Source organism: Calidris pugnax, unplaced genomic scaffold (genome assembly GCF_001431845.1).
Source record: "Calidris pugnax isolate Ruff unplaced genomic scaffold, ASM143184v1 scaffold18, whole genome shotgun sequence".
Taxonomy (NCBI): domain Eukaryota; kingdom Metazoa; phylum Chordata; class Aves; order Charadriiformes; family Scolopacidae; genus Calidris; species Calidris pugnax.
The window spans coordinates 16,466,649-16,491,064 of NW_015090812.1; the positions used below are offsets into that span (position 1 = coordinate 16,466,649).

At 36.7% G+C, this 24,416-nt stretch overlaps 1 protein-coding gene across 1 annotated transcript in view; it reads right to left on the bottom strand.

The window, feature by feature from the left end:
- The window catches only part of HFM1 (HFM1, ATP-dependent DNA helicase homolog), a 36,346-nt gene extending 21,612 nt beyond the window's left edge, over positions 1-14,734 (bottom strand). Inside the window, exons 1-14 of the mRNA XM_014938958.1 lie at positions 14,664-14,734; positions 14,143-14,264; positions 12,401-12,722; positions 11,365-11,630; positions 9,682-9,729; positions 7,862-7,932; positions 5,599-5,731; positions 4,175-4,326; positions 3,754-3,831; positions 3,455-3,616; positions 2,819-3,019; positions 2,646-2,734; positions 1,712-1,755; positions 1,519-1,620 (exon numbers count right to left, since the gene is read on the bottom strand). Of these exons, the coding sequence (XP_014794444.1) occupies positions 1,519-1,620; positions 1,712-1,755; positions 2,646-2,734; positions 2,819-3,019; positions 3,455-3,616; positions 3,754-3,831; positions 4,175-4,326; positions 5,599-5,731; positions 7,862-7,932; positions 9,682-9,729; positions 11,365-11,630; positions 12,401-12,722; positions 14,143-14,264; positions 14,664-14,734 (1,861 nt within the window). The remainder of the gene's footprint in view (positions 1-1,518; positions 1,621-1,711; positions 1,756-2,645; positions 2,735-2,818; positions 3,020-3,454; positions 3,617-3,753; positions 3,832-4,174; positions 4,327-5,598; positions 5,732-7,861; positions 7,933-9,681; positions 9,730-11,364; positions 11,631-12,400; positions 12,723-14,142; positions 14,265-14,663) is intronic.
- Between the last annotated feature and the right edge of the window lie 9,682 nt (positions 14,735-24,416).

A 24,416-nucleotide genomic window follows, 5' to 3' on the forward strand; every position in this document is an offset into this window, starting at 1 on the left:
CTCTTTCAGGACCAAAGAGTTTTTCCACTTCACAGTATCTGCAAAAGGCGTGCTAAAACCCTACCTGGCATCATGCTCACAGACATATAAAGTGGAATACACCCCATACTCTTTCAGCTTCCCCTCAGTTGTAGAAATATATTTCTAGCATCTCAGGCAATTCTGAAATACTGATACAAACTATGAATTCCAAACAACTTATGTATCAATAAGCAACTTTGCATTCTTTCAGTGATAGTCCACTGAAACGTGCATTCACATTGTGCTCAGCTGTGGCACAGGGTTTTAAAGTTATTTTTGCAAAGAGAACCACAGTCTCCTGAGATTACAGAAACGGCACTGTAATTGGCAAAGCCACACAAAATGCACCAAGCAAAGTACAGTAGATTGCAGGGATGCAGAGACTTTTTAATACTGTGAACATTGCAACTCTAGCCAGCTTGCCAGATCACAGTCAAGGCATCTACCTTAAATTTTCATAGTGAGTCATGACCATTGTACAGGAAAGAAAAAAATCCATGAATCTTTCAGTGTTGTACATGAACCAGACAGACAATTCCCTATAGGGTCTGAATCTTTTTTTTTTTTTTTTTTAAAAAAAAAAGCCTGGACGAGATGAGACCATCATGTCTCAAAGAGATACCTTCTCATTTCAGCTAACAGCAGATGGAATATTTCTTAGGAACCTCACCATCAATCAAAACATCTTGCATGGGACTTTGAAAATAGCATCCTGTCCATCTAAGAAACATAAATGTAAAAGATCACCCTCAGGGAAGCCACTGCTGCAAAGGACACAAACAAAGAAAACACCATGTGAACTCTGAGAAAAGACAAGTGAGTCATGACCATTGTACAGGAAAGAAAAAAATCCATGAATCTTTCAGTGTTGTACATGAACCAGACAGACAATTCCCTATAGGGTCTGAATCTTTTTTTTTTTTTTTTTTAAAAAAAAAAGCCTGGACGAGATGAGACCATCATGTCTCAAAGAGATACCTTCTCATTTCAGCTAACAGCAGATGGAATATTTCTTAGGAACCTCACCATCAATCAAAACATCTTGCATGGGACTTTGAAAATAGCATCCTGTCCATCTAAGAAACATAAATGTAAAAGATCACCCTCAGGGAAGCCACTGCTGCAAAGGACACAAACAAAGAAAACACCATGTGAACTCTGAGAAAAGACACGCTAGCAGACAGTTCCACCTCAACAGGATGGCTCAGAGGTACGAAGACCAAATGGACATGGACATGGCCACACCTATACAGACGGAAGTGTATAGGATGACTTCCATGTATGCTAAGAAAAGTTCTATGGTCTTCAGTAACCTGCATATGTATACCCAACGAGGTAAAAGTGCACGTGAAATACAGGCACATCTTTATCTGGAGTTCACAAAGTAATTCCAAAGGTTAAACAAGCTATAGAATCATAAAATATTGCCACTTCCAAACTGCAGTCTTCTCAGGATACATTAACAGCATTTTGACTTTTGAAGTTAAATTTACTTACAAAGTACTGGTAAGTCTCCTACAGCAAAAGCTCCTTCAATTATTTTTCTGTCAGATACCTCCATACCCGCATGGTGATAAGCCACACCATACATTAAAAGATCTGATAATGAAATAATTATATCCATCACTTGACTGAGTTTACTCAAGCAAGTATTCACTCACAGAGCAGAGAAGTAGTAAGTTGTATTTACCTCTCAGTTTGGAATCTTTCAATGAATTTGCAGACATCTGTAATCTATGCAACACACAAAAAGATAAAAATGAATACTTCAAAATCACAAAACAGATTCACTAATGCAAGTGGAATATACAAAGATGAAAGTATGTTTTTAAAATGCAAAAACAAAGCTTATTATACTCCTAAAGATTGTTAGATTCCTTGAGACATACATTTTTTACATACTTTCCCATAGTTCTACTGTATTTGTGCTTTTTATGGATGGCCTTAGTTTTCAAATACATGTTAGACTACAAAAAGGACATGGTCCTAAAATAACTTTTTAAATATACATTCTTTGGATATTTTCAACCACCACCTTTCCCATCTTTGCAAAGGGAACAAACTGACACTCTGGGGCAGCTGTTGCAGCCTTTCCAGCCCAATCATCTTTCCAAGTCACGACCTACAGTATGGATGTGCTGTTCAAATAAGGCAAAGAAGAACATGTTTGAGGTACAAAATCAGGAAGTAGCTTCTGCAGCTGCCATGACTAGACAACTCTGAAGTAAATAATAATTAGTATGGGTCACAGCTATGTTTATTAAACATATCTGATAATGCAAAGACTTAAGACTTAACTTAAAACACCAGTAAGGTCACATCCAATTCAATTTAATCTTAATCCATGCTTAATCTTTGCACTTCAAGGCATTATAGGTCCACAGGAATTAACATTTATATGTTTAGAAACCAGTTTTTAGAAAAAATTTATGAGAAGTACCCTAAAAATCTGAGAAGCAAATAAAACTTCTCAGGAAGAGTGCCAGTTTACCAAAAGAACATCAACTGCGATGATGACTTTGTTTCAGACACTGCTCTGCTAGAACTGTATTATCTCAACAGCTTTCTTCACAGATGTCACAGGTTTACTAAAACCGATATTAACAACTCGAATATAAAAATACCTTTGTTTCTGTTCAATACTCAGTAGAAATTTAGCATCTTTTGCAAGAACAGAAGCAGCCTGCTGTACTCCTTTTCTTGTGGCACAAAACTGTAAATAAGAAAAGATTTCTTTTAATCAACACTTTTAAGAAAGAAACAGTTTCAAATGTGATTAAAAAAAAAGCTGTTGTACCACAAGTGCTGGTTTTTGTTCTGAGTATGTTTGTATAACACCAGCTATTTTGTAGTTAAGAGTTAAATCAAATTTGAATTCTGTCTGATTGTCACTGCAAGGAAAACCGAGAACAATTTTGCGCAGCTTCACTGGTCGTTGATCCTCCTCTATTTTTAGACATACAGCTGGCATCTTACTATCTGAAAGCCATTCCGCAATCTTTAAAAAAGAAGAGATAGAATGGAAATTGTAAATTTCTGATTTTAATAACTGTCTGCTCTAACTGCATCATATAATAATTAGCCTTTGTCACATATAAACTATTAACACATTTGACATTGCTTTTCTCATTAAAATCACAGGTGAAGTTCTGCTTTCTACAGGACAAATATAATTCAGACTGAAATCTCAGGTCTGTTGTGGTTTGTCCTTATGAGACTAAAATCACAAACAGAAATCTAAATGAAGCATGTCCATAGTTGGCTCATAGTTCCATACAGTTGTAGGTCATTTATTACATTAACATCAACCTCACAGCTGTCTTCAGCTGACAGCAACATGACAACTTTGCTATCAATCTGAATTTATGACTTCACATAAATTTTATAAAATACAACTACATTAGTTAAAATACAGTTAAAATGTAACTCTTACATCTTCAGCATTTGGGATTGTTGCAGAAACAGCTACAAATCTCAAGGGAGGAAGAGTGTCGTGATTCTCTGAAAGTCGCCAAAGAGAAGACTGAACGGTCTTCATTCGACTGACTACAACTTCCAGTGTTGCACCACGGCTTTCATCCTTTATAACATGCACCTATTAGGAAATTTAAAAAGATCTGCTAAATATTTCTCCGGTTACAAGCTATACATGTGTTAAATAAGTGTTGTATTTTCTAAGTTTCCTTTTACCTTTAAGAACAATAACTGCATATAAACCATTAATTATCTTACCTCATCAATGAGAAAAAGTCGTACAAGCTGGACTATAGAGTTGTCTCTCCACCTTCTAGTCATGCTATCCCATTTTTCCTAGGAGAAAAAAACCAACAAAATAAAACAGCAACAGAAGGTGGAAGATGTTTTAAAGGCCAACACATGCCAAAGGCAGACATGCCTAAACTTTAATAAATCTTTAAATAAAATCATTAAATTAACTTGTGCTAGCGTCACGTATGTTTCACCTGGCACATTATTATTAATTCTTGTTTATATGAACTAATAGTATGCACAATAACGTGCAGGCAAGGATAAGGATCGTAAAGTTACTACTTGTTACAAAAAAAAAAAAACAGCAGTCCCAGCAGCACACAACTAGCAGACTACTAGTGTCTGCCTGTTCTAGGTTTTTGTAAGAATTGGGATTGCGACCTACAGGAGTAGTGATAATAACATCAGCGTGATGTATTTCAAATAAATCATCCATCACTGTATCTCCTGTCAGTTCCTTGCAGCTGAGTCCTATAGGTCCAAACTTTTCTTTCCAATCATCAAAACGCTGACTGCATAGAGCTTTTATTGGAGCCACTAAAAAGAATACAAAATAACCAGACTTGTATCAGGAAAAACAACTTTTCAACTGTATTGCTGAAGACGCTAAATGCATACATTTTAAGATGTCTTCTTGAATTTAGTTTCCCTAATTTTCATCTTTGCTCCCAGAACCATAATATTTCTAACTGATATTATTATCCTATTCCACGAGCACAGATCAATGTTGAGCTTTGGGCCCCAGCTCCTCCTATCTGCTATTAGAACTCTTTAATTAAGGTTGTTTATGCCCTCTCTTAATCCTGATTTTTTTTCCTCAATCCCACATTGAAACAATCATTCAGAAGGAAGAAACCACAGGAAATACATCTTTTCCAATGGAAGATCAAACAAATACCAACCTTTTTTCCAGTTCAGAATGATTTGAACACTCTATATTCAGAGAGAAAGGGGGTTATAAATGAGAAATCATCAAGATCAAGAGACAGAATACCAGAAGAAATCAAAATCTATTTAAACTAAATGTACTAAGTGTAGTCAGGGTCATACTGAGCAGCTAAGACAGTAGGTAGCACCTGACGCAGCAGGTAACAGTTCTGATGCTGGTCTTCATGAATCAGACTCCTAAACCAATCTATTTCTGCATATTTTTGTCTTTCCTGAGGATACAAAATTTAACTTTTGCAGATGGAGGTTGATTTCTAGAAAACAGAAGTAATTATCTACAAGGACTGATACTAGCAACACATGTAAGTCTATAGTGGATGGCCAATATGGAAAATGCAGACTCAAGTGAAAGAAGTAGTCATCTACACATGATCCGAATCCAGCAGTAATAAAATAGACCTTGCAGCAAATACATTCTAGGCTAGTTAGAGCCGCTGGAATATGCACCAATTCTGCGTATCACTTGACAACTGATCCCTAAGATGAAGAGATTTAAAGAACCAGGTTTTTTATAAACATGCCTGTTTATAAAAGATCTGTTTACAATACACAGTAAACTCAAAATCAACAGGAACTTTTATTTTGACTTCTCAGAGGACAAACTCTTTACAAGATTTTTTACTTTTTATTTGTATCATGAACACTACAATTACACATTATGGTTAAATACTAATAATAGTTACAATGGTATCACAAATAAACAAACCCTAAAAGGAACAACTTTTTTAAAAATGAGGTAGGTCACAGTCTCTTAACATATTTAATTTCAATATCATTAAAGCACTCACTCCAGATCTTCACATTTACAGAATGTCATTTTCTACTCCTGTCACCAAAATGTGTAAGCTGCATAATACTTACTGTAAACAACTTTAATATTTAACCAAGGCAGTGGGGCTTCCATGAGTAATTTGGTAATAGCTAGCTCGAACATTACAGTTTTTCCAGAGCCAGTTGGAGCACAAATCACAAAATTCCTATCTGTATAAAGAAGCTAGGAAAGAATTACAAAGTAGTAAGTACAGCACAGCTATCCATTGTACCTATTCATACATTCCAAAAGCATTGTCTAGGGAAAAATTACACAAGGAAATTATTATTACATTGATACATGTAGTCCTCTAAAAAATTTTGCATTAGCTGTGAACTTTAAGTTACAGCAAAAGAATATCTCCTGCTACACGTCTCCCACAGAAACGTAAATGGACACTGTTCGTGTAAGTTTGTTATGTAACGAAGTCTACCATTCTGCAACAAACAAAAAACCCAGCATCTAGTCTTAGATGACATTAATACAGAATCACTGCCAATGTCCAACTGCAACCAAATAGAGGCTCAACAGAAAGCAGAATTTTGTGCTCAAAGTGCAATTTGTTTTCCTTCTGTAATTTAATCTGCATTCAAAACTCCAACATCATTGCTGTATATATATAATTTTATCAGAATGTTAAGTTTTCAGTAATGAGGAGAGCATATTTGGTATGACTGTGCTTCCTTCCTTTCCCCAGAATCTACCCTTCACCATCTTAGAAGCCAGGCATGTCCATGTCAGGTTTCCTCATTATTCTCTGACCAGGTTGACTCTACCGTCCTTCCTCTGCAGTGTCCCTCACCCTACCTACCTCCAAGCAGCACGCTCTGCACAGCTTCATTTCCTTCCTTCCCTCCCAACTTCTCATGGATTCTACTATTCTCTTCCATTTTTTCCTTCCTTCTGTCTGTTAATTCTCTAAAACTAGTCTATGACTGCTGGGGGCTCACAAGGATGAATGGGAATCACCTAATACTTAATTTATAAATAACTGTGTCAATGACTGACACTGACAGTAACGCTGAACAGTCAGGAATCAGCTGTGTTCTTTATCTACCATTTCCAGTTTTCCAATGCTCACAAAAATCAATAAAGTATGAATGATGTATGAATATAAAATTTTCTCTGATTTTTGTTAAATAATCCTTTGTAACATTCACTGTGAATCAACCAGAGAAATTCTACCAAGTTGAATGCTTAAAACTGATTTCTTGTAACCAGGGAGCTGCTACCAAGTTGAATTTCGAAAACTTAACCAATAAAGAACCACCCCACAAGACAATTATCTTTCTAATATGTCAATTTCTCTTAATGTTTGAACAACACGTCATGTTCTATATATGAATAAGCAAACCTTACAAACAAGTTCATATTTTGGAATACCAATACATGAGCCATTAAAAAAAAAAAAAAAGCTTTTCTTTTAAAAAGCTATTGCCCTGAGAACTCTTGTTTTTGCAACTTTCACGAAAGTAAATCTTGCTTATAGCTGTGGTTTTCCATTATTCAAGGAACAAAAAGTCACATAAGGTTATTTTACAGGCCAATATGATACAAATTTGTATTTATTTTCTGCTGAGAATTACGGAAGTAAGGAAAAATACTTCAAATCTATGCATAAAACTAAAAATGCAAGAGAAAAAAGAAAAAATACAGCTCCCCATATAATATAAATAAAATATTATTCTGCTCATATAAGCACCATTATTAAAATCTTAACTTTATAAAACAATACTTACTAGGTAAGAAATTCAAGCAAAAACATTTACAACATCAAATGTAGCTTAAAAAAACACGCTTAAAAATGTTTGTGAATGACACTGGCATTTCCCCTAGAGCTGAATAAAAATTTCAAACGTTCTGTTGAAGACTCTGATGGAACCTGCATCTCACCCCTGCGATACCAATAACACGATCTTTCTCAAATTGGTTGCTTTCAAAATAAATTTTGGGTTTCAAAGAAAGCATAGCTGGTAAAAAGGGCATGGATAAATGTCACTTCTCCAAAAAGACAACCTTCTTTGAAGTTCTGCTTTTCTTAATCTTCCTATTAAAATAATTTTTAAAATATTACTAATCTGTATGCATAAATACACATTTAATTCACATCTTCATACAAACATATTTGTGAACATTTTTAAAAGTTCTTCTGGTCTCTTCTCCCAGGTAAGCACAACCCTGCCCAACTATTCCAGGAAGAGGTTCTAGATATCTTATAGTTTTTTAACCGCTTTTGAGTTCTGAATATCAAAGTAACATTTACATTTATCTACAAAGTACAACTTGCAGTTGCAGCTAATGTTTCATACTTACATCATCCAAAGCTTTAGACTGTGCATAGTTAAAATATGGGAACTCCTTAAAAATACTTCTAAATTGGGTCGCTTGACAAGCGTTAAGGAATTGAAAACCATTGAGTGAAAATTATAAAATTCATTTTAGAACTCTAAATGCATCTCTTTCTTGTAATTTAAATGTAAACTTAATGCATATACAACAATCTTTCACTGATACGGGCTTGCAAAAATTATCAAAAATTTATTAAATTATTTAGTAGCTTTATTCAGACTCTTGGTGTGCCATATATTGCACTTCACCTACAAACCACTACCTGTTTGAGAGGTCTCAGGATTACACCAATAATCAAGAACCTCCTTCCTGGCACAGACTTCATGGAATGGCATACAGTACGGAATGTGAAACTGCAAGGGACAAAAGCTTTATTCTACACTGCAAACCAGACACAAGAGCAAGCAAAACACTTCTGTTAGCATATCTAAAGTGTCAACGGTCACATTATATTTGTAATATAACACAAATAAATTAGCATACTATTGTATGTCTTGTCATAACAGTATCAAAGAAATTCACCTACAATCTCTTAGTACTCGCAGAGGTTTTAAAGAGATTTTCTATTGCTAGTATTGCGTATTCTTCAGATATTATTCTTATCTAAAATATGAGTAAGAGGAAAGAGAGTATTGTTACATTTCAAATCCAAATGAGTAAGCTGATCCTTGTCTGGACTTGCATTGGAGCCACACAAGCATACTAACTGTAACCATCCCACCAGGCTGAGGAGGTGCACAGTCAGACGTAACACCAGCAGCAACAAGAACAACGAACTGCTGGGGCCTCAGATTGATGTTACATCAAAAGACTAAATAAAGAGGAAAAGAAAAAGGAGTGAAACAAGAAATAAAAGTATTTAAATATAAACATTTGAAAAATGGGTAAAGATAAGCAAGCCATACTAAAGAAAATAAGGATTTTTTTAAAAAATACTTCTCTAAAATTTAACCTCTCTGAATATGTGATTTATTTTCAAAATGCAGAACATTGACTATGTATAATTGGCAACATCAGAAAAACTCAGTCCTCACTCATTTTGGAAATTATGACATGTCTTAAAGCAAGTCATGTGAACTTAAGTTGCCTGAATTCAGACACTTTTTCTTCCTGATATTTAACCTACCATTTGACAGGTTACTAGAAACAAAATATTGAAAACAATGTGAAAAAAGCAAAAAAGAAATTTGACAGATAGAGATGAGATGGTAAATTATGTTATGGGTTCAAAGCAGGGCAAGAAGAAGGAAAATTATTGTAAAATCTGCTTAAAGAATGGAAATACACTGTATGGACACTAGAACATAAACACATACAGAATATGTGAAGTTTATTTTCTCCTGATAAAATGGGACAAAAAGTAAGATTCAGTTTTCCTAGTAAGCCTAAATATTTATTAACTTTTCCTTTATTTAAAACGTATGGCGATATATGTGTATACGTGTCTCCACATATAAAATCTAGCCTGAAATACACATTGTGCAAACTAAACATTTTACATTTTACATGTTAAAAATGAACAGCTTTAAGAATAAAATTTGAATGTTTGAAATAAATTTGCTTAGCAATGAACGATCTATAAGTTGTCCTATTTTCATTCTAGTTTTGGAAATCCAGAAGGTAAAAAACTATTCATCATTTGATTCCCAGCATTACATTACAAATCAAAACTATTTCAGTGTAACACAGGAGTTCCTATGGCTACAAATTAAACACTATAATTTTGTTAATATAAAAGCATTGTAATAAAATCCGTAAATCAGATACAGCAAATACAAGGATACGTATTTCTGTGACAGCCCTCAAAATTTCCAATTTTCTTCCTGTAGTTCCTGAAGAAATAAAAGTAGTAAAATTATAAAACTGGATTTGTTTTCAACCAATAACCACGAAAAATATCTTCCTGACCCCAAGCTATGTGTTCTGTGAGGAGCTACAAGGCCATAACAAGGTCTAGGAAATAAAGAAGGAACTGACAGCATCAGACACGGAGGTCATGAGCTCATTTGAAAGGACCATCTTGGTGGCCCTTGGCTGCACTCTAGTTTAAGGAAGTCTTGCCCCTTAAGGCTTTAAGGAGTCCGAGCTCACTCAATCGTTCTTCGTATGACTTATTCTCCAGGCCTTTCACCAGCTTCGTTGCCCTCCTCTGCACCCGCTCCAGCACCTCGGTATCTCTCTTGTATTGAGGTGCCCAGAACTGGACACAATACTCCAGGTGTGGCCTCACCAGTGCTGAGTACAGGGGGACAATCACCTCCCTACTACTGCTGGCCACAATATTTCTAATATAAGCCAGGATGCCATTGGCTGTCTTGGCCTCCTGGGCACACTGCTGGCTCACATTCAGCTGCTTGTCAAATAGAACCCCCAAGTCCTTTTCCACCAGGCAGCTTTCCAGCCACATTTCCCCAAGCCTGTACCGATGCATGGGGTTGTTGTGGCCCAAGTGCAGGACCTGGCACTTGTTCTTGTTGAAGCTCATTTGTGCCTTCTGAATTTCATGAGGTCCCTGGCAGTCCCCTCCTCCAGTACAGATGCCTGCAGCAGGCACGTGGGCAGTGTGACCCATTAACTATCATCTTCTGAGCTTGACCAGCCAACCGTATTTTTACCATCGCAATTGTTCATCCATTCCTAATGTCCTAACTTGGATACAAGAATGTTGTGGAAGACAGTGTTTCTCAACCATTCTACAACTCTATGAAAAGCCTTGCTGAAGTCAAAGCAAATGACATCTACTGCTCTCCCCTCATCCACAAATCTAGTCACCATTGTTCAGAAGACAGACAGGAATCACATTTTCCATTACCAACCACTCTCCAAATTGCATCGTAAGCCACAGCTCTGCCCTACAATTTTCTGCTAGAACTATTTTTCTATTCTGTACACAAGGTACACTCCACAGATGCAATGAGTCCCTGTCCCAAAAAGCTTAAAATCTAGAAATAAACCATGCATATTTGAGAACTATTAACTAAACCAAGTATTTTATAATTTCATCAAAATCCTCACCACTTTCCTCCATTTTCCAGATTTCTCCTATTTAAAATCTCTTTCTACAAAGAGACAAGTATGAACAGCATTTCAAATAAACATTGCATTTTCAGTTTCTGTCTGGTTGCAAATGAAGATGAGACTATTTACCACGTGAAGGGATGAAGCTGCTCTTTCTCAAATTGTTTAGGTGATTGATTTGAAGTGACATTTTCAAAAAAGTTTACATGACTTGGCACTTTTGAAAATGTGAATCTTCTTCATAAATTGTTTACCCGGCTCATATTAAACACCACCACAATTAAGTTTTATAGAATTGCAGTATCTTGTATTAAATTTAGCCAATTATCTTACCTTGAGCTAGTGGGAAACTGTTCTTCACTCTACCTCAGATCAAGCATATCCATTCTTATTATACTCCAAAGAGAGACAGGGAACTATTTTTCTTGAAATAGAGTAATAATAATTACCTGTTATATCCAGAATCTCGGAAGCATGAGAAAATGGTTTCATTTTAATTCCAGTTTTAGATGCAATGTCCCCATCATTTACCCTATGCAGAGTAAAATCTGAGTCTTTAGTTATTGGAGCATGGTGATCATTTCTCCATAAGCCTTCTTTTCTCACTTCTTCCATGTTTTCACTTCTGTTTAAGTAAGTATCAATTTCTTTCACATCCACAGAACTATCCTTAAACTCTGTATTTTTATAGATATAACCAGATGTTTTAAATAAGCTGCAAAAGATCCAGGATTTTCATTTGTTTGTTGTAATATTCCAGAGTTTCTCTAATTTTTGAAAAACATGTATGTTTGTATTAGAAGCAGAACTAGTAAGACACAATCATAACAAAAATTTGCATCTAACTTTATTTGATCTGACACTCTTCTACCTGAATTTGACTCCTTTCAAGATATATTTTAATTTTACTTTCATTCGAGAAAGAATCTGAAAGAATAAACTGCCTGTCCAGGTGGGCTCTGATTCCCAATAGCAGATTAACCATCAATGTCTGCAAAATTAAAAGCAATAAGAGACATAAGGGTTCTGAGGAATGAATGAGCAGAGCAGGGCATACAAGAGGAGTTTATCTGTAAAGCCCCTCCACCCAGGCAGCACCAAAATCATGCTGAGAACTACTCAAGGTATTCCTGGCTGGCCGACTTCTGCTCTGAAAAGCAAGTGATCTTAGCCCTCTTGCTCATTACCACGTGAGTAAAGAAATCAAAATGGTATTTTGAAAAAGCTTTATTATCAAACAATTTATTTAAAATTAAAGCAACAAACTTCATCCCTACTTTTCTCATAAAAGAGGCTGAGCTCAGGACACATTTAATTACAGTACTAAAATGTTGTGAAAAGGAAACATACTTTTTCCTTAGATGAATTAGTGTCTGGAGCCCTGTTAAAGTACCTTAAATTGAAGGATCCAAAACTTTTGTGTTCTAAAAATGTATCTAAAATAATAATACGATTCTGACAGTTGGTAAATTATCAGCCACATACCTTTTTCTTAATGTTGAATGGACACTCTCATCATCACTGTTTTCTGGAAAAGTACTTAATAGCTTATTTTGTGAAAAACTTGCACCATGTTGCTGAGAAACCACTGCTCCTGTTTTAGATTTATCTTGGTCAGAACAGAGAAAAAATGAAACCATTTTCAGATTTTCATGCCAAAACCTAATTTTCTCTCTTTCTCCTACACTTAACTGGAGTACTTCTTTTTCAGAGGCTGTGCCAAAATGAACAGGTGCTGGTGATCTATCATTTACTTCCTCGGTGTTACTCTTACATCGTTGTATAAACTTCTGGTGCTTTCTCCCTCCTCCAAAACCTATTTCTATTAATGTTCATATTCCTATTCATAGTCATTTAATTAAATATCTTCCACACAAAATAGGCCGAATTCACATATATTATACAAACTGATATTTCTACCTCATTGCAAGAACTTTGGTGTGTATTTTATGACTCATGCTGATGAATGCAATGCATCTGTTGTCAATTAAAAAGCTATAAAAATAGGGTCACTTTCTATGCTTTCTATACAAAGCAGTAGAGCAAAACCATTCCTCAGAACTACAGAGCAGTTTGTAAGACAGAAACTCTTCTGTAAGACAGAAACTCCCAGAATAAAGACCATCTTTTAAAAAAAATGACACAATGACCAAGATTGAAGGTACTACTACAAACAGCTGTGAGAGAAACCCTGCAATCTCAATAGCCAAAATTCTTAATGATGTCAGTAGCAGGCCGGTTTCATAGTCATCTTGGTTAATTATCACATTTTGCAGGGTTAGTTCTCAGTAGGATCTGTGGCCTGATCTTGCTGTCAGCAAAAGGAAAGCAAAAGCAAAAATAAGCAATTGAATGCAACAAGGTTACAGAACAGCTCTATTCCCCAGCCTATTAATTTCAGTGTTAGCTATCTAGAAATTTAAAATCACAATGGCTTATTTGTGACATAACCCCAACAGTTCTAATTCTACAAGCACCAGAAATCTTACCTGAATGAGTAGTTCTTAATGGAATTGCTCTTGCATAAGTAGAAAAAAACCCTTCTATCTTAACAATACAATTTATAAAGAGAGAACACCATACATGAGCACAGCAGCTAAAAAATGCAGAAATCTAGTTGAGAAGGATAAAGCAACCATATTCTTTAAAACAGATGTCCTTAATGTGATCCTGAACGTCTAAATGGAAGGCATACTCCATTTAGTAGCAAGCAATGACCAGATTCAAATCTGGCCTCCTAAATGGCAATTTGAAAAGAGCCCCAAAAGGGAAGATAAAAGTTAGGTTCATACAAACTCTCTGTTGCTTGATTGGAAACAAGTTATTGAATCCAAGTGTTTTGCGTTATGCTTTTACAGCTGCTATACTGTGTTATGTTGCTTCACAGGACAATGTGGAGTAGCTTAAACTTTGATCACGCTTCTTACCTTGCCCACTTCTGCACACTAAACTTGTAGCCTGTACATGCCCAAAGAGTGCTGATAATACTCCAAACATATTTAAGACCATCACTCTCATTTAAAATACATTCTTTGTCTATATTTGCATACCTAGAGCTTTTCATATTTTACAGCATTAAAAGAGCAGTATTTGTTAAGCCATTAAAAATGAATGTCCAATATTACGGTTTATTGGGACTTGGCAGCATTAGGTTTATAGTTGGACTTGATGATCATAAGGGTCTTTTCCAACCTAAATTATTCTGATTCCATTCTATGATATTTTACCCATATGAGTGTTGGCTGTGTTTTTCTCTAGTTCCCTCTGTAACTCCTCTGCAGCTGGAATTTCAGCAATAGCAGGAGCAGGTGCAATACACCAAAACTTAGGGTCTTCATTTTCTAGATACCTATTTTTAAACACACAAATGTAAGGTAAAAGGATTCTTTAAGCGCCATCCACAACTTCTAGCTCAAAATAACCAAGTAAATAGCCTATTGTTTCTCCTGATAAAAAATATTCTTATTCTGTAATTCTTTTGACTTTTAATCACAGAAAATTTAAGAGGCAAAACTTATAACCTCTATTTCTTATAGCCCTAACATACACCCACATCATTCAAACCTCAGTGTCCTTGGAAAAACATTTCAAAGTATAGGTTATGAACCTGGAAATTTCTAGCTCCACATTTCTACTGATAGACAGAAAAGGCAGTTACAAAAAAAAAAACCAAAAAATTCTGCTGTAAAATGATTCAGAGTGTGGAAAAACTTGGAAAACATTTATACATTTAACAATAAAAATTTACCTTTGTTTTGTATCAGGTCTTTCATAAAAAAAATTATCCAATGAAAAGACTACGTCTGCAGAGTCGAACATTTTCAGATCAAATGTGAAGTCTCTTAATCTGCAGAAGGGAGCACAAGGAACACTGACACTGAAATTACTAGAATTGAACCTCTATAAACAATAGAAAACTTACTAGTTATAAGTGCCAATACTTAATTTTGAGATATTTTCTCTTTTGGAGCTCTTGCCTGCATCCTTAATTCTTCTTCAAAAAGAGAATCTCTCTCTCCTGGTAAAATATGGTTCCTATTACTTACAACCAAAAAATCCTGCAGGACAGTGCTTTAAACAATCTTTACAATACTATGACACGTCAGGAGCAAAAAAGTGGGTGACAACGAAGATCTAAATAAAGTTTCTGATAAATTATTTAATTTCTAAGAATAGTGCTAAGATTCTTTTATACAACTGCAGCCTATGTGTGTATCAGATAAGTTTCTGTTCCAATGGAAAAATACAATCTGTTTTATGATCAGATTCTGTCTATTTTTTTTTTAAATTCCATTATCTAAAAAACCCCAACAACTATTTTAATTTACAAACAAATTAAGATTTTTTTTAACCTATATGCAAATTGCTTACCTGGATAATTGCAGTATGGGCCCAACTCCTTAACATTAACAGGTTTGTTGTGAAACATGAGCACCAGAGATTATTTCTAAATTATTTATCATATACACTGGTTTTAAAAATAATCCAGTTAATTTAGATGTTTTTCACTTAGCACCAACTCTAGGCATTAAACATGTTTTTCTTATCTGTTTGTGTTGAGAAGTTTCACAGCTCTTAATTTTGCTTAAGGAATACTTTAAAAAGACCTCACTAAAAGAATACCACAGAAAAAATTTTATGACTCAAAAATGTTAGATTCCCCAAAACAAATGGTAAAATACCAAATCAACTCCAGCAGAGTTTATTAAACTCAATAAAGGCCAAATCCGGTGATAAATTAACAAAGTAAAGCTATCTTCTTTACCAACAGAGATAAACCAAAGGCGACACTTCTTTTGTACTCCAGCATCTCATTAGCAACACTTGAAAAAAATCCTTTAGAGTTCTTTGCAAATAGGATTCAGTTTACTTAATTACTGTATACTGTCAGCTGTGAATCAAAAATTTTAAAAATATTTTTCTTCCACAGAAGCTGTAAAACTTCAAATATTCCACAGAAATGTTTCAAATTTAAAATAGAAAACATCTCACAATAACAGCAGAATATAGAGCATGTAATCAAAACTGTCTGTGAACACAGTGAAGAAGATAGCTTTTAGAACTTCAAACAAGAAATCTGTCAATGCCCCTTTTACATTTCTTTTCAGAGTAAGTCTGCAACACCACTTCTGCCAATTCCTACCACTCCCCCACCAGCAGGTTTTGCCACTTTTTTCTTCACACTAAGAAACCTAGAATTTAGATGTCACACTAATATATCTAACAAAGGTGGTTAATTTTGCCACCATACTTTCACATGCTTTTAATGTCAGTAATCTAAAGCAGAAGTTCTCATGCTTAGGTATCAGCAGAAAGCATCTGTCAGGAGTATTATCAAGTTGAAGCCATTCAAGTAGCAATTATCTGGCTTAAGTGCTTATCCAACTGAATAATCACCACTCCATCACCTCCAAGGAACTGCAAACACTGCACACCAGTATAAAATGGTTTTCATACTTCACTTGGGGAATCGTCTATCTCTGATTACGCAACTGCCATTTAAATAATCTGGATTTGTGATTCCTACCCTTGAGCAGTCTTTTGTTACAATACTTAATCTCACAAGCCCTTCAGGCCCCCACTCTCTGTACATCATTTATTCTATTAATTCCAATTGCTTAATGATGTAAATAAAAATGATGGGAGATGCCAGGGCACAACACTCCTTCATGAAGTTCTGCATTCTTCCACCTGCTTGCTGGCTGTCAGCTAGGCCGTCCCCCTCAAAATCCCCAGCCAAGGGAGGAAAAAAATAAAGGAAAAAAGGAAAAAAAGGCAGAACACATCTCCAAGATTGAAAGAAATGAAAGGTCTTTCGGTACTCTCAATTCTGTTTGATAGCACAGGGAAAATGCATATTCAAGATAGCAGAATGAGAGAAATGAGAAGGTGTTCGCAGGAGCAGCGTGGATCGATTCATGCTTACAAAAAGGGGTGTGCTAACCCCTGTAAATAAAGACCTCTTGTATCTTTTAAGAAAAACAGCTTACTGCAGACTTACTACAAACGTTGCATGCCTGAAGAGGTTTTGCTCTGGTTTACAGCCCCTTCGCTCTTCACCTCCCTCCTAAAACCCAACCCTTTCCTCAGACCTCTGTATTTCACCTCAGTGCTCTTTCCAGGGGACCAAAGTGAATGCCGCAACCTTCAGGGCTGCCGAACCAAACAAACTACAACCGCTCGGTTCGGGTTGTGTGAAGTGACAGGGCACATCCCCCCTTCACAGTCTGTCTCCCTCTCCCGCCCTTTTCCCTCGACTGCGGAGGAGAAGCCTGACAAGAGTCGCTCCCACCTCACCGACAGCGCCGCCTGCCACCACCGCCCAAAATGGCGGCCGCGGAGCGGCCGAGGCGGCCCCGCCGCCAGTTTAAGAAATGAAAGGTCTTTCGGTACTCTCAATTCTGTTTGATAGCACAGGGAAAATGCATATTCAAGATAGCAGAATGAGAGAAATGAGAAGGTGTTCGCAGGAGCAGCGTGGATCGATTCATGCTTACAAAAAGGGGTGTGCTAACCCCTGTAAATAAAGACCTCTTGTATCTTTTAAGAAAAACAGCTTACTGCAGACTTACTACAAACGTTGCATGCCTGAAGAGGTTTTGCTCTGGTTTACAGCCCCTTCGCTCTTCACCTCCCTCCTAAAACCCAACCCTTTCCTCAGACCTCTGTATTTCACCTCAGTGCTCTTTCCAGGGGACCAAAGTGAATGCCGCAACCTTCAGGGCTGCCGAACCAAACAAACTACAACCGCTCGGTTCGGGTTGTGTGAAGTGACAGGGCACATCCCCCCTTCACAGTCTGTCTCCCTCTCCCGCCCTTTTCCCTCGACTGCGGAGGAGAAGCCTGACAAGAGTCGCTCCCACCTCACCGACAGCGCCGCCTGCCACCACCGCCCAAAATGGCGGCCGCGGAGCGGCCGAGGCGGCCCCGCCGTCAGTTTCCTTCAGCCCGCTCGGCCGACCGGCGACTGCCACCCAGTCCTTTCCGAGCACCACCCCAGGGCAGGCCCGCCCTCCAGAGTTTGCGGGAGCCGGACGGCTCCGGCTGGCTTTCACCGCGGCGGGGTCCGCGGGCTCCCGCTGGCACGAAATGGAGGGCGGCGGGCCCGCTCTGCGACGGCCGCTTGTCCTCTGAGGCGAGGGGCGGCCTGGCCTGGCCCGGCCCGGCCGTAACATCCGGCAAACCGCCTGCACTCAGGAATCCCGAGAACAACGGAAAAGGAATGGGCTAAATTATCTTTAAAACAGTAAAAAATGAATGTGGAGGGACCCCATTGGTGCCAGACTTAAAGCATGTCCAAACATGGATTTATCAGGAATTACCCTCTCAGTTGAAAAGACCTTACTCGCTTTTACCCTGCTATAAATTAGAAAAGGTGTCTTAATTCCTGTGCCATATGACACTGTTATCAAAAGGTTCCTACAAGAAGAAATAAACATACTGAAAATACTGATCCTTAAAATATTTTCCACTGGATTTCTGAAAATCGGGGTTTTTTCCTTGCTGTGGAGCTAGAGGAACAAAGCTCTAATATCTAATAATTAATTGAAACAGTATCAAGTAAAGTATTCCTAAAGCGCAGCAGTAGTTTGCGACTTTTTTCTACAGGAAATACTGCAATTTATAATTCTGGACTTGCCATTAGAGCATAGCTTTTGAACTAGTAAATTTAAAATAAATTGCAGAACTGTCTCAGAAAGACTAGATTTTAAGCTTCATGCCATTCAACAAATACTATAGAGGCAGCTACTGTAAATATGTATTTCCTCATACATAAATAGATGAAAAGGAGACAGAAGATTTTCTCAAATATTGATTGATTTTAACATAAATAATTTTTATTTAATCAACTTTTTTGTTTTTCTTTCTTGAAAATATTGATGAATTTTTAACTTTCCATTTCAAATTCTCAGACATTGTATGTTTACATAATGTGCATTTTTTCAGGCTGTGCAAGCCCAGGTCAATTAAAAGCGTGCAGTAAAGGTTACGCTCATTTTTACAGTTCTGTATATGTGAGGTCTTTCCTTTATTATTCTTACCTTAAAAACAGTCACATCAGAACTGTGTCATATTACAATATTCCAAAATTTATACCACATGTTTAGATGCTTTAATCCACCTCCCCATCTAATGACTGGGCAGACAGCCAAGGGTAAGAAGCACTCCCTTCCTGCTTCCAACATGACAGGATCTTGGCCGGCACAGAATAACAAAAGATTTTATGATAAAGAGCTTAGAATACAAGCAGGATTGCTAATGAACCCATTGTCTGAAATTAAATTCTGAAGCCACCAGTATTATTCAGTAATTTGAATAAAAGTGGAGAAATGTTTGTGCTTTTAAGTATACAATAAGCATTCGTTTTGTGCTTTTAATAAATTCTGAAACCAGAAAGCATTTTTACTTCTTACTATTAGAGAATGTCTTCTTCGATTCTGGCCTCAGGCAAGTTTCCATCTTACTTCACAACATCTGCTTTTAGCTGACCAGACTTTAAAGTTTAAAGCCATAATACAAACAGTTCATTTTTTAAAGCTATTTTTCCTTCGATTCCCTTCCCTAGGTGACATCTCCCTCAACACACACACAAATCACATAAAATATATAGCAAAGCAGTCTCTCAACTGCTCTGAGACAGTTTAATTTTTGATTTTCCCCAAGCCTAACATCTGATCTGCCATATGTTTTGAGTCTTTCCAGCTCGTGGAGATCACATACTAAGTCATAAACCTGCATGTTCTGGAGCAACGCAACTAGAAAATCACAAACACCAGACATTGGTCAGTGATCCATATGATAACAGAATAATACTCACTAAATACAAAGCTGTTAGAAGACTCAGTTTTCTCCAGAACTCACAAATGGAACAAATCAGCTACAAACAAATTAAATGCAGAAAAGTATCAAGACACAAGCAGGCTGACAGTCGCCTGTGTCTTCTCTCTATTGTTTGGCTTAATCCACAATTTCAGAGACATGGCAAAACCATTGGACTCTAAAAAGTTCCCTGCTTCATAACAGGAATCACTGTGAAGTGTTAGAAGGTCTTAAAATCACAGGCGACCCCTGAACTGCATGATTTCTACCATATGCTTGAGATGGTTGCAATAATTCATTTATTAAAGGAACTGTAAGATTCAAGAATTTAAAATATATCTATATATTTGCAGCTATAGCTTTTCCAGTCAATATTGGGAAATAAAAATACAGTGAACCCCAAGTTGCTTAGATGAGGAAAAGAAAAGGGGAGTTCCCTCCATTTTATCCTGTTGGCTGGCATTTACAAATGTGGGCCCGATGCTGCACCACCCTTGCAACAGCATAAACCAGGAGAACAACTCGATTCGCGGCAGCTGAAGTTACTCATGTGCATGAGCGTTTGCAAGGTTGGGTCTTGGGAGAGCTAAACGCGGCTCCCGCTGGGCCCTGGCTCTGCGTGTCCGCCGGAGGGGACCTCCCAGACCCGAGACAGGGCTCTGCTCCCCGGGGCTGCAGCCTGCTCTCCCTGTGCCCCCAACACGTGCTTCCCCAGGAAGTTTAGCTCTCCAACTTTGATTTTTATGTGGCTAAAGTAAAATATTTTTAACACTTCCCCCCCATGGTGAGGTGGGGAAAGTGTTATTTTCTGTACTTTTTAACTTTTGTTTCCTTTTTCAATTTCTTACCCATACATTTTTTTCTTTTAAGAGATTAACTCCTCCTGCTGAACCTCTCAAGCATAGACTAACCACCAAGGACTATTTTCATTACGTATAGTAATAGCACCTTACTTCAAACTCACAAAATGAGCAGATTCCACATTCACAACTCCACCCTGAACAAATCTCATCATGTGCAAACACATTATTTTATGTCCTATACTATTTAGAGACATTAGCAATTTTGCACATAGACAAAGGAGAGAATATAATATGCTTAGATAGATTTTACACTTCACATAGCTGATACTTTTTAGGTTTTATACATTTAAATTGTAGACTCAGTTGATAAAATGAGACACATACAGAAGAAAAGAAAATGAGATTAATGCTGTGGTGATATTTGCTCCCTTGGAGTGTACCTCCAAGGAGGCAAGTCATTGCTCCTTCCCTTAAAAGCAAAACATAAAGAATGTCTCATTGACACAATATCCATGGAGTCTGCTTTTGTATAAATGAAAAATAAACCTGAAAGTTATATTTCTAACTACTGCTTTGGAAAATAACTTGGTTATCTTCATCTTGTCAGTTCTAACAATGTACTTTTTTAAAGGCAGGAAGAAAATGGATGCTTTTTAAGCTAAAGATATTCTATTGAAGTCAGATCTCAACGGAACTATAAGCTACAACAAAATGCACTTATTTTATTAGCCTTTTGCTCTAAATTCTGACTCAATTATATTTACTACTATACAATGGCAAACATCTGGATTCCAGATCCTGTGTTGGTTCATGCACTTTCACAAGATTTCCTGTCAGCATAATTTCTTGCTTTGGATTGGAAACTATAATGTTGTAATTACAAAAAATGATTCAGAAACCTCTGAGAAGTAATAACTTGTAGTTTTTTTTCTTTTTATAAGATGTGTATTATAAAATCTATAGATTTTTCCCAGAATAATTTTCTCATTTGAAAAAATATAAACAGTTCTGACAAAAAATGAGTATAATGAATAGTCCCAGTTCTGCAGTGAGCTTTGTGCAGGAACAGGAGACTTCAGTGATAATGTTTTCCTGTTGCAATGTGAGCCTATTGATCATTTTATCAAACTAGTTCCCAGGAGAAAATAAAGTCTTTTTCTGTCCGTGTTTTGAAGTAATACGCACAGTTTATGAACTCCATTTTGTGTGCAGTTCTGGCATTTAAAAAAAAAAATTTACTCATAGTAGCCTTCATGTATCACTCTGAACCACTGAGTAAATACATGTCCAAAGTGCTAATCCTCTGAATCCTCAGTTCTACAAATATTCCTCAGTAATACTTGCAGACCATTTCACTGAGTTAGAATTGCATGTGCTTGTTAACTTGCTGCTGCTTATTAAACCGACAAGAAAATACAGCTATGGAAAGAAAAGGTCCATAGAACAAGTCAGGAAATTCAATTCTCAGGAAAAGAGGTGGTTCTCACCTTGGAAAAGCTGCTTATACAGAAGTCTTAGTATGACTGAGGTATTTGTCCACATTGAAGAGACAGAAGAAAATGTATAAATTTTGAAAATATGCATCTGAAGAATTTTTAGAATATATTTTGTTTTACACGTAGCATTTTTATTCATCAGGAGAGGTTATATCTGTTGAAATGCTTTCATTTTGGCAGACAATGGTTTAAGGAGCAGATGAGAGGTGACAGACCTTGATTCTTTGCATGATGCTATGGCCATTTAACATTTATATGTATGATTTTTCCTCAAGGAAATTTGTTTTCTTGGGTCTGTGTCCATTCCATTTTCTTTAGGAAAAAAAAAAAGAAACAATTATTCTAGCTACTGTCCTCTTTGAAATGCTCATATGAAGGTTACTAGAAAAGCTCATCTTCCCCAATTCCTTTCTTCCTTCCCTAGTCCCATCGTACTTACTATAAACTTACATTGATTAAGGTAGAATGAAGTGACACAGCCACATAAGCCATGTTTAAAGCAACAGTGTGATGCACATGTAAAGTGAATGGGGTCCAGCCAATATGATCAATGGCTTGATGTAGTCAGGGCTAAGACACATATGTATTCTAGAGATAATTCTGGTAATTTTAAACTGTCTTTCCTAGGATGACAGCCTGCTTACTCAGTTATTTCTAATAATCTTCTGTACTGTAGCTATGCTGTGCATTTTAAGTTAAACAGCAACAATATGCCAATTAAATTTCTGCAGACTATATGATCTGAACACCCTACAGATCCTTAGCTTTTTCAAAGTAGGTCCGTGTATACAGATTTTGTTTGATCTCTGGTTCATGTCAACCTGTTTTTGAAACATAGCATAACTAGAAAGTATTGCTTTATGATATGTTAGTTATCAGGAATGTGATCTATACTGATAGAATGGGGAAAAAGGTTCACGCAGTGACCTTTCTTCAGAAACAAAGTTTATTCTCCTTGCATTAAGGTAGAAAGCATATGTTCCTCAAAGTCTGTATTTTCTCTCATAGATGTCTATTTTAACTTTTATGATTATAAAGAACATTGCCTTGAGCCCTATATTTTTAAATTTAATACTTTTATGCTTAATAATATAATAGTACTTCCTATTTGCATAATAAAAAGGTTAAATGGGAAACTGTGTGTCTCGTACACACCTAACAAAGTTTGGCCTAGTCCTGAGGAGAGCTTTAGGATATTATTGCACAACAGGGAGAACAAGTGGAAAGGTATTGCATATCCTTCCAGATGATGGAAGGAACACAAGCAGACCCTCCTGACTCCATATCAGACAGCAGGAAAGTGTTTGTGTTTTACAGCACTTGGACTGTATTGATTTAGGAATTTAACATGACCTGGGCCTTTGAAAGGTGTGAGGAAAACTCTACTGCTGTAGATGCAACAAGATCTTGACATTTTAGAACACACAAAAGCGATACAAGTATCTAATAACAGGACAAAATGAAATGGCATCAAGTTGTGCCAGGGGAAGTTTAGATTGGATATTAGGAAAAATTTCTTTGCAAGAATGGTTGTCGAGCTTTGGAACAGGCTGCCCAGGGAAGTGGTGGAGTCATCATTCCTGGAAGTATGACACCACTTCAGTGGTGTTGCATTTTTGGACTAAAAATCCTTGTGAAACAAGTATAATTCAAAACTTGATATAGTGTCTTAAATTCTGCAGTACAGTAACTTGTACAGGTGTTTAGCTTTCAGTTAGGGCACCTGAGGCAATTGTACCAGTTCCTGACATGTTACCTTGTGAAAACAAAACCCAAAACAAAACAGAAAGTTACATGAGAAGCAGCTGAATAGAAAGCCTCATATTTAAGAAATTGTCTATCACCAGATAGGTTTGTTCCAAGCCAACTGTAGACGCCACATTACAGACTGTGTCAGGAGCAGGCATTGTATCAGATTGAACATGTACTGGGAAACTTCCAAACTCAGAAGTAAAGGCAATGACTGAAGCTTGGGGACTTCTCATGATCACAAAAATATTTGAGTTCAAAATCCCACTGCACTTTGGCACAAAATGCTGAAGATGGTTTACACGGACTCAGCTTATCCTCAAAGTATTACAACTGCTTTGGTGACTGTGGAGAACCTGAGTTACCAACATGTTGCAAAGAAAGAGAAAAACTTCTGTCACACAGAATTTTTGATAAAAATGGAAGAGGCAGCAAGGAACACAGCTGAAAAATGCAGTAAGTTGACACACTACCAAAAGAAACAGAGTTAGATATGAAACACTTTTATAACAAGCTGACTACTGACAACGATACAGAAAGTAGGTGACAGCATTTCAAAGTCAAGACATTCTACATACTTGTTGATGTGTTTACAACATAGATGAAAGAGCAGTTTCAAGATTTCACAGAAAA